The sequence below is a fragment of the Austrofundulus limnaeus genome, unplaced genomic scaffold (genome assembly GCF_001266775.1).
Source record: "Austrofundulus limnaeus strain Quisiro unplaced genomic scaffold, Austrofundulus_limnaeus-1.0 Scaffold385, whole genome shotgun sequence".
In the NCBI taxonomy this organism is placed as follows: Eukaryota; Metazoa; Chordata; class Actinopteri; order Cyprinodontiformes; family Rivulidae; genus Austrofundulus; species Austrofundulus limnaeus.
The window spans coordinates 319,657-330,626 of NW_013952787.1; the positions used below are offsets into that span (position 1 = coordinate 319,657).

Below are 10,970 nucleotides of genomic sequence, written 5' to 3' on the forward strand. Positions count from 1 at the left end.
ATTTAATATTTCACAGTATAATACCGCTCTGTGAAATATAACTGGTGCCTCAATGACTTTTAACAGGAAATGCATGAACAAAGAACTTAAACTGGACATTTATAAAAGAAAATGAGTGAAGAGCACTTACATTTTAATATGAAAGTTCTGACAGCTGACTGTGCATGTTTCTCATAAAAATAACAAACACTGCTCAGAACTTTGACACGTTTCACCAAAAACTTGTGCTTTGTACAAAAAAAAAAATACTCAATTAATTTTTTTGTTGTACTTGATTAAAACGGTTTTGCTTCTGAATGTGAATATATTCTGACCTTTGTGTTCAGAAGGTTCTTGAACTGGGAGACAAGACACTGCTGCATCATCACTGAACAAACGTGACGAACATTTTATATAAAATTATATTTCTCCATTTATATGTCTACAATTCTACATCTGAAGCTCTGGCTCTATATTTGGTAAGATTACTTGAAAGTACTGGGTACAGACCAGGGAAATACCTGGTACTAGGTCTGTACCATGTAAACACCAGGTAGGCACTAGTACCAGTTAAGTATGCTCTAAGTACCAGGTACATGTCAGGGTGTGTCATAGATTTCAACTAGGGATGCACCGATATGAAAATTTCAGTCGATATTGATTTCTGATATTAAGATTGCTGTTATGGACGATAACTGATATTTACCGATATTACACAAATTATTTATATATATTAGGGGTGCAAAGATACAGAAAATTCATGATTCAGTTCGATACTTTAGTCTCATGGTTTGATATTTTTTCGATACAAAAAGAGAATTTTCCACGTCTTTCTTAACTTGTAATTTATTGAAATGAATTATGAACATTTGTTTAACTTCACAAGTAGTTTTTAAATTAAATGTTGCTGAAAAAGCAAGTTTCTCGTTGGATCTGCACTCAACAATGCAGCCTAGGTGGAGTAGTCGAACACAGATCCACTGATCCTTCAACAAAAATAAATTTAAAAAATCTTCATTGTTCCATACATAGTGTGAACCTAAAGCACGTATATTGAATGGTTCAATAGATACATGGATTGTTGCGCCCCTAATATATACATATACGCTCAAATACACTTGTGTCTTGTTTTTGATAACTAAAAAAAACAACCAGACCTCTGACATGGCTCTGCTTCAGTTATTCCTGGCTGTGCAGCGTCACCAACATTATCCATACAGATACGCCTTCACCAACCATCTCCCCTCCCAAAACAGAAACACAAAGATAAAAAGTGGGAAATCAATATCAGACGTTAGTATCGGCCCAGTTTTATTTATCAAACCAATACAGAGATAGATCATGCATCCCTAGTTTCAACCCTATTTTCCTCAAACACCAACAGGTTAGAGTTGAACAGAAGGAATTTAAATGACTGAGGTTCATTTCACTGGTTTAAAGTGCAGCATGTGCCGTTCATTTCTCACTAAAAGGAATTTGCTGACAGCAGGTAAAGTAAGCAGAGGCTCGTCTTTCAGTTCAGTAAACACTCTGAGTTGTGTTTATGGACAGAAGAAAAGAGGAACTGGGCTGGACTCACTGCAGCCTGAGCGCCTGATGCAGAGAGGGAGGAGGATCACTCAACCTCACCGTTTCTTCTACTCTTTCTTGTTTGTGCTTTGTCTCAATGTGTTTCTGCACAAAGGACACTGAGGTTTCCTCAAACCACTGCAGTGGTTGAACTTCCTGTTTCAATGAAGAGTCACCACGAAAAGTAAAGAAACAACAAGAAAATAGAACATAAAACGATTCTTTGGGATTCACTTTCAGGAAAAGGGACATTCTTGTCGGAGATTTGACTTGTTGGCAGGTTCTCGACTGTGCAACCCCAAAGCAAAATGTGAAAACACTAATTTCTGTTTTGCAACTAGCACCTCCGTGGATTCCACCTCCGTCAGTTCCAACATGTGTTTGTGTGAGTGTTCAGTGCCCAGCACCTCACACAAGGCATTTATTGCTAAAATAACACGTCTAGTTTCACACCGCTCTAAATTTGTAACACTATATTTTTGTCTAAAAACATTCCTTCACATGGTGACGTCTAATCAACACGTCTGAGACCATGAGGCGAGGGATAAAAGGGTTTGGAATTTCAGAGCAAAGGACAGAAGACAGCAGAGACGTTCAGCGGTTGTGAGTGAAGCAGGAACAGAGCAGCAGTGTATGTCTAACACAAACAACATCATACACACACACATATACACAGAAGCTGCAGTGAGGGCAACACTTGCTGCAGCTATCAGAGCTTTTCAGTCGGCAGACAGCAGCCTTCATATTGTTGTTTCCATCAGCTGGCACCTTCCTGTTCAGGGATGTTGAGGGAAAACAGCAGGAGTAAAACAGAGCCGTCGTTTAGGGATGCAGAGAACCTCCACTGTAGCTTTCCTCTCCCTGTTTTTCCTCCTCAGTTTCTGAAGCCCGTGTGATTGACATGTGCCAGAGTTTTCACAGCAGTCAGTGAGGATGAACCCAGGAGTCACAGTGCTCGTTGGTTGTCTTTTCTGTCAGAGTGTAAAGTGATTTGTCAGACCTCTAGCTCGGGTCACGCAGGCTCCGTTTCGGAAGCGTCACTCTTCAGCCTCGCTCTAGACGCTGGCTTCGGGCGGGACGCCGTTGGTGAGCTTCACAAAGACCTTGGGGTCGTCGTCTTGCTCGTCTCGGAGGCGCTGCAGGTGGCGGCTGTGGCACAGCAGGTATACGGGCAGACAGAATCCCAGCATGCTCAGCACCAGCAGGCCCACGTTCACCTGAGAGCCAGGCAGACATGAAGACAGGTGATGATGGCAGTTTTACTTGTGTGGCACATTTAAAACAACAACACTTGACCAAGGCGCTTCACAAGGTACACCAACCATCACAGCATAAAATGAAGAGTAAAAGTATCAGAGAAACAATTCAAGCTGTATTAAAAGTCAGTGAAAATAGATGTGTATTTAAAAAGTGGAAGCAAAGATGTCTGTCGAATGTCTGAGGGCATGTTGTCCCAAAGTTTAGGTGCCACTGCTGAAAAAGCCCCATCTTCTCTGAGCTTCAGCCTGGTTTTTGGTGCAACCAAAAGCAGCTGATCTCAGTGCCCCGTAAGGAACACAAAGTTGAAGTAGGTCTATATATTGAAGTAGTTGTATATATTTATATATGCCCTCCATGTATTTATTCATTTATTTTTCAGGTGAGCGGACAGATGTTGGGTGTGTGGTCCTGTGTTTTCTTGTTTATTTAATATACTTCTAATCTCTATTTCAACCTTTCTAATTACTTCTCTCTTTGTTTTTCCCTCTTTCTCTATTTTCTCTTTACTTAAAAAAATCACTGATTATGAAGAAATTAAGAAACTAATAAGTTCTTTTTTCTACTGAAGTGATTTTAAAAAAAGAAGTAGGTCTAAGGCAGGGCTATTCATTTAAACTGCTCCGGGGGCCACATTTACTGCACGTCAACAGCTGAGGGGCCGAACATCCAACACTTAAAGTCATGTAAATAATCCAAGTATTACAAAGATCTGTTACCTTTGAAATAGTTTATTTTGCTGTATTTAATCATGAATACAACATACAGAACCGAGGGTTTGGGCTGAAGAGATGAATGAACCAATTGGCGGGCCGCATTTTGGTCACTCACGGGCCAGATGTGGCCCGCAGACCACCAGATGAATAGCCCTGGTCTAAGAAATACAATGGTGCAAGTCCATGAAAGCATTTATGAGTCATCAAAATAATTTTCAGATCTATTCTATAAACATTCGGAGGCAGTGGAGGGAGGACTAAATGTGTTCAGACCTACTAGTTCCTGTTAAAAGCTGCAGCATTTTGAACAAGCTGCAAACGTGAAAGGGAGGCCTGACTAACCCCAACATAAAGTGCAATACAATAAAGTCTGGTTGTAATGAAGGCTTAAACTACTTTCTCAAGGTCAGGTCTGGTTAAAACAGGCTCAAGTTCAGCTTTCTGCCTTAACTGGAAGAAACTCTTCTTTACGACAGAGTTGATCTGCTTATCAAACTTAAAGTCAGAGTCCAGAATCATCCCCAGGTTGGAAACAGATTGTTTAAGGTACGGCTCACAGGGAGAGATCCTGACATAGAAGTAAGGCTGAACAAAATCACTTCCGTTTTAGTGTCATTTAAACAATTTGATGTCATCCAGGCATTACTACCTTTCAGGAGCATAAATATCTGGCAACCATCAGCGTAACAATGAAAAGAAAGACCAAGCTTCCTTATATTAGACCCTAGTAGAAGCAGGAACAATGAAAATAAAAGGGGCCCTAAAGTTGAACCCTGCGGTACTCCGCATCTAAAAGATGCTGAAGTGGAAAAAAGTTTCAAACATTTACACAAAAGCATCTGCCAACCACGCTGCTCCTTTAATCCCTGCACAGTGACTACACTGACATCAGTTCTGCTCATGTCCAGGTGTTTGTGTCATCTTACCCATAGAGGGTCTCCCTCCAGGGGGCCCACCATGGCCAAGAAGAGGGGCTGCTGGAGCAGGGCGAACAGAGCACTGATCAGAGACTGCATCCCTGTCAGACTGCCAAACTGAGAGGACGGGTACCTGGAGAAGACAAACAATGTGTCACAGTCTCTGTTTAAACACAACACTGGTTCATCCCTCGGGTTTGACAAACTAAATGGCTTCAAAACATTAGTTTAAAGACGATCTGACTGTGAGGGAAAACTTAGGAAGACTTGAATAAACACTCTGTCCAGACAACTTTAAATGATTTAAAAAATGTTCCCCTAATATTTTAAAAATTCAATTTAAATAAAATCATCTGTTATTGGAAGAGATGGAGTTGCAGCCGTTTGGTCAAACTTTATAAATGATGTTTGGCACAGTCTCATGCAATAATGTGAGCTCTTACAAGCTGGATCAGCACTCAGGGAGTATCACAGGAATGACTCAGCTACCACCACACCAAATTTTAGCTTCATATCTGTAAAACTAAACTGACTTATACACATTTTTGTGTTTCCTAAGTTCAGTTTAAAAACAGACCTTGTGTTACTAACAGACTGAAATTTACCTCAGTGAAGAAATTTATTAGGTTAGATACTGATGCTAAAAGCACTACATCGTTTTCTTAGTTTTTCGTTTAAGTATTAACTTTTATAAGCCATTGTTTAACTATTGTTAACGGCTGATTAAAATAGTTTAGGTACATGCCCGAGACATCATCAACACATCGAAAAACCGTTATTAATTCATTAGGGAAGGCATTGTTCGTTCGAGTGGCCTGTGATGCACCCGTAGGCCTGCAGGGGGCGCACCAGGCACTGAAGACTCTGTAAATACTCTGACACTGTATATAAGGACCGAAAGTCCAGGTTGTAGCCGTTGCTTTGGTTCTCCTGCCGTGAGCAATAAAGCTTCGCTCAACTAGATCTGGGGTTTTATGGCCTAATCTCTTCACACTTCAATTTATTTAACATAAATTCGTTTTTGTCTCGACTTCAGTTAATGAACACTAATATTTTCTTACATCAGTATCTGTAATTTTTGTTTACTAAAGTTGCTTTAAGCTGTGGCAACCAATTAGTTGATAGTCTTTCCAAAGCAGTGAGAGCTGACGCAGCTGAACTTTCTTGTTTTGAATAAAAATGGTCAACAACACACACAAACCTCAGAGAGCATTTGTCTGTGTGTTGTTACACTAACACCTTTAGATTTGTGTGCACTTACACAGCAGCATACAGGCCTCCCACAGCAGAGTGAATGAAGCCTCTGACGATAGTGTGCAGGACGAAGGACAGGATCTGGAGAGAAAATCAGAAAACATGTTGGTTTTCCCTGGAAGAGCCACTTCAAATGTCCTGAGAGCTGCCTTTCCTCTTTGTTCAAAGAGATTTAGAATGCTAACTAATAGAGGCTAGACACAAGCTAAAGGTGATTAAATGGTAGCTAAACATTTCTAGTACCAAGGGTGGTTAAAAACAAAGGATAGCATTCTTGACACAGGCGTCCTGTCATCTGTGACACGATTTCAACCTCCATGGTAAAATAATGCCGTTCAGGTTTTTTGCTAGTAATGTAAAAATATTTTGTGTGTCACACATATTTATTTAGATATTTAGGAATGTGTGGATATGATGCACGACAGCAATATACTTTGTCTTTATCGATTCACATGATGGTTTTCAGTCACTATAAAGACAGCTTTCTGAGACAAACTGTGTCAAAACTGGACTTTAAACTACACAGCAGTTAGTATGCGCCACTTCTCTTCTGAAAATGATCGTCCTATTTGAAGCTTGTTGCAGCTGCAGGCAGCAGGAAACATGGTAATCTTGTGGAAAATACATTGTAATCCGCCATCAGTCAAAAAAATATAATCCCCCCGCCCCCCGCCCTTCTTTCTGACTGAGGGCCAAAGTTATCTGACAAGAAGTAAAAAAATCTCCAGGAAAATAAAAAGACACGAAAGCTGAATGGAGTTTGGCAGCAGAGACGATGAGGGCAGGACTGATTAATTAGATCTGTCATATTTAACATGTTTGGATTTTACACTTTAGAGTGTTTAGTCTTCAGTTTATTCAGTTTTAATGTGCTGAACTAAAACAATAAGGGGATTTTTTAAACATGGAGCAGCACTCAGAGGTCTGCAGAGGGCAGAACGACACAACATGCCTGGTCTCAACATTTCACGGTCACGTGACAAAGAACCTGACTGTCTGACTCTGAGAATAAAAACTAAATGAGACAAAACTGCAGATTAGACTCAAAAATGATCAAAATCATAGCTAAAACTAAAAGTAACAAAAAAAAACTAGCTAGAAGTAGCAGAACGGACACAAAAAGACAAAAATCATGCTAAAGTTCATAGAGAACATTTCTGAAGGAACTCAATAGATTTAAATTAATTTAGAGGAAGATATTTGTAAAGTATAAAAGTTACATAAACCAAGAGTGATGGCACCTATCATCTGAGCTGAATGCTCGCAGCACAAGTATGCTAAAGTAGTTAGACTGCACCCCCCAAAAAAAATAAAAATAAAAAACATATGAAATTAGAAATCAGGAAAACAGCTGCGCTAATGCAGGATTTACATAGCAATGTTTTAATTTGTCCAGCAGGGGTCAGTAGAAGACAGAGAACTAGCTGTGCTGCAGTAAACATGCAGCTCCTGTCTGAACACTTTGTACATCTGCAGTGAGCTACACCACCACATTCAAGGAAACCCCCTCAAAATCTGACATGGTTCCAACTTGTGCTGCATAACAAAAAATAAAAGCACGACACCGTGAAATGTTCTCCTTCATGCTCACACACCTGCAGCTGCAGGTTGGGAATGACGCTGGTGACGCCGAAGCCAACCAGGAGCAGGTTGGTGAAGATGAATGCTCTGGTGGCGTTGACAATCTTCTGGATCTTCTTGCCGGGGCGGCGGGGATGACCGGGCTCTCTGATGGAAGAAAAGTCAAAATTTAAACATTTAAAATCTGAGAATTTCTTGGAATGAATGCACATCGCCCGCAGCCTTGCAGGATACAGATTCAAGATGGCCGCAGCAGCAATTCAAACATTAAAATGTGATTACCTAGATATAGTACATCCAGTAACTACTTTATGAGCTTTTCATTCTAATCCGCTCAATGGTTTATGAGATATTTTGCTAACGCTACAGACAAAAGAGCACACACAAACGAGCAAAAACATTAAGGGCAATGGGAAAATCAAATATAGTTTTTAAACTTTTCTTTTCCCTCATTCCTACCTTTTTACAGTCTTGTCATTCTCATCCTCGCAGTCTTTGAGCCTCCAGTCCATAACGTAGCCAATCACAGGAGAGGTGACCAGACACAGGAGCTGGAGCACGCCAAAGATGGAGGTGTACACACTCACTACAGACAGACAGACAGACTATTGTTAAACTCTGAAGGTAACATCAAGATTTTAAAAATGACACATTAGATATCATGTGTGCATAGATTCATGATCCAGACCAGTGGTTCCCAAAGTTAGGTTGTTTTGAGAAGTTCAAAAAATAACTTTAAAATGATTGCCAACAGCATATTTAACTGTTACAGACTCAAACACACAAGAATCCTATAGGTCATTAAAAACCTGATAGTTGTTAGGGCTTTTAAGCCATGTTTGTATAGTTGTGATCACAAGTGTGTGACGTTAATTTTCAAGTAGAGGCGGAAAGCTCTGGAAACCACTGATTCAGGCTGATGGCTACAGAGAACAAACAGAGGAGGGGATGAATGGAGATGGTTATTCTGACCACAGGTTTCTCACCCACTTCCATCTTCTCCACTGCACCAGCAGCATGAAAGTGACAGGGACGTTAAAGAGGAGATAGAGTAAAAATACTAGAACTTCTTCTGGTTCATATGTGCATTAAAGGGATGGTCTGGTCCTTTTTAAAGTGATGTTTTGTCTGATAGTTATCAGTAGCTTTATGACAGCAGCGCAGCATAAATAAAAGGGCTTGTTTGAGGGCCGCCGGAGTTTTTATTTCCACATTATTTTTACCGCTTTAAAACCAAATCAATCTTAAAACCATGTTCCTACATGGATTTATGTGTGAAGCATATGTTTATGTTGATGATGCTGAGAGGCTGCTGAGCGTATCAGTCCACCAGGAGTTGAGTAAGAAATGGAGAATGTGCCGTACACCCTCATGTGACATGTAGGCCTGAGGTTTAGACTCGTCACACTCTGCTCTCAATAGTTGAGTAACTTTTGCACAGACTAGATGCTGATGAGGCAGACATTCAGCTGCCTCAGCACCATCAGCACATGATTCACACACAGATATGAGCATCGTTTCAATGAGAAAACACAAACAAACGAAACGTTTAGTTTTGAGAGCAAAGCAAACTTGCATGATTTAGATCAGGAAAGTAAAACTCATTTTCACCGAGGGCCACATGAGTGTTACGGTGGCCCTTAAGGGTCGGCTGTAATTAACTTTGACGTTTCCTTTTAACTTTGACTAAACACGAAACATTATGTTCTTCAACTTATTGCTACGACTGAGCACTGCTAACAAACAATAACTGAGCTCTACCTGGTATTTCCTGCACAGAAACAGCATTTTAACACGTCTTCTTCCAAACACTGAAAAGCACTAATCAACATGCATTATGGATGATGTAGTTTATGGTCAATGCTGCCTTTAAAGCAGCTTATTTTAAAGGGAACCCCGATTAGTTGTAACGTTAGACTTTATATGATAAACACATACAGTATTTTAACTGTAAAATAAAGACTGTAAAAATACTGCAGGATGTTCAGTTTTTATCATTTTTAAACTGAAAGTTTAAAAATATATAACACGGACGGAGCCATTTTATTTACACGCAAAGCATTCTGGGTAAATGATGACGTGGATAGGTCCTCGGTGCGAGGCTGCTAGCGAGCTATATCCACCCTGAAGGTTAATCTTGGACAATATCTGATGATCGACTCTTTTAAATGAAACCAGAGAGCGTTGACAGAGAGGAGAAGGTAGAAATTTATTAATTTATTACTATTTATTAATTAATTTATTTTACAATTAAAATAAATGTTTATCAAATAAAGTTTAATGTTACAACTAATCGTGGATCCCTTTGACATTATAACTGCGCTATCCAACTAAACTACTCAGTTACTTAAAGCCAACTGCTCAGGGGCAGGACAAGTATTATTATCTTTCACCTTTTAAATTTGCTTTTTTTAATAATAAGTGTAAAATTTAGCATTGATATAAAAACAATTTTCATCTTAAGTACAAAAAAAATCTTTGGGGTGCCCTTCTTGACACCACGGACCTTGAGTTAAACACGTAATTAATTTAGATTATGTAAAAGTGAAAACATGTAATTTTAGCTCATTTAGTGTTCTTTTAAAGCAACATGTTTCTGAGAAGCACATTTTGGTTAGCCTGAAAAACTACTGTAAAAAACCGGGCCACGTTTAGCTAGCCATTAGCTTAGCCACGTTAAAGAATTTGACCGTTTTCTCCATCCTCTGTGACCTGCGGCTGATGTCACAGCTGGTAAAGAACTAACTCATGATAACTATTAGAACATTACATGTAAAAATGACCAGACCCTCCAGCCTAGCGGCCTCACACACACCTGTGTTCAGGTCTCCATCGGTGAGGGACTCTAGGATCGTGTTCATGGCTCCCATGTAGAAGATGAGTCGCAGCTGAGTGACACACATGGTGATGAGGCTGAGCAGGAAGATGGGGCTTAAAACACTCTTCATGAAGGACTGATCTGCAGAGGAAATTAGACGAGTTACAAAAGTCAGAGGCTAATCAGATCACTTTAATCCCTCTGCCACACAAAAACTGCACTCTTCTTATTTTTACCTCTGCTTTTGTAAAGTTTAGTATTAATTATCATCCACTGCTAAACCGTGAATGTAACTATGTTGGCCCTGTCTAACTATATGAAGGTTTATTTGTCCAGAATGAAACTTTCATGAAGAAATTATAGAATGTATCTGTGTCAGAATGTTAATGTTTAAACAATTCAAGATGGCTGCCAAAGCCAACTGATCCTAAAGAAAAACACAAAAATACCTTTTGATAAAAAAAAGCTTTATAGATAATGACAATGACAAGATCTGTGTTTAAAATGTTGTGACTAAGTAATTAAATTTTCTTCAGTGCTTCAATACTTCAATACTTCAATGTTTCAATACTTCAATACTTTAATATTTCAATGCTTCAATACTTCAATACTTCAATATTTCAATGTTTCAATACTTCAATGCTTCAATGCTTCAATGCTTCAATACTTCAATGCTACAATATTTCAATGTTTCAATACTTCAATGCTTCAATACTTCAATGCTACAATATTTCAATGTTTCAATACTTCAATACTTTAATATTTCAATGCTTCAATGCTTCAATACTTCAATGCTTCAATACTTCAATGCTACAATATTTCAATGTTTCAATACTTCAGTACTTCAATGCTTCAATGCTTCAATGCTTCAATACTTCA

The 10,970-nt window shown here is 39.2% G+C and overlaps 1 protein-coding gene across 2 annotated transcripts in view; it reads right to left on the reverse strand.

Annotated features, from left to right (window-relative positions):
• Window positions 1-1,266: 1,266 nt before the first annotated feature.
• The window catches only part of LOC106528495 (large neutral amino acids transporter small subunit 4), a 43,444-nt gene continuing 33,740 nt past the window's right edge, over window positions 1,267-10,970 (reverse strand). The window contains exons 9-15 of one of the 2 annotated variants that reach the window (XM_014023679.1): window positions 10,089-10,232; window positions 8,260-8,277; window positions 7,733-7,859; window positions 7,288-7,420; window positions 5,700-5,773; window positions 4,448-4,571; window positions 1,267-2,765 (exon numbers count right to left, since the gene is read on the reverse strand). In XM_014023679.1, the coding sequence (XP_013879133.1) occupies window positions 2,604-2,765; window positions 4,448-4,571; window positions 5,700-5,773; window positions 7,288-7,420; window positions 7,733-7,859; window positions 8,260-8,277; window positions 10,089-10,232 (782 nt within the window). In that variant the 3' untranslated portion in view covers window positions 1,267-2,603. The remainder of the gene's footprint in view (window positions 2,766-4,447; window positions 4,572-5,699; window positions 5,774-7,287; window positions 7,421-7,732; window positions 7,860-8,259; window positions 8,278-10,088; window positions 10,233-10,970) is intronic. The other variant, XM_014023680.1, reaches the window with a different exon arrangement.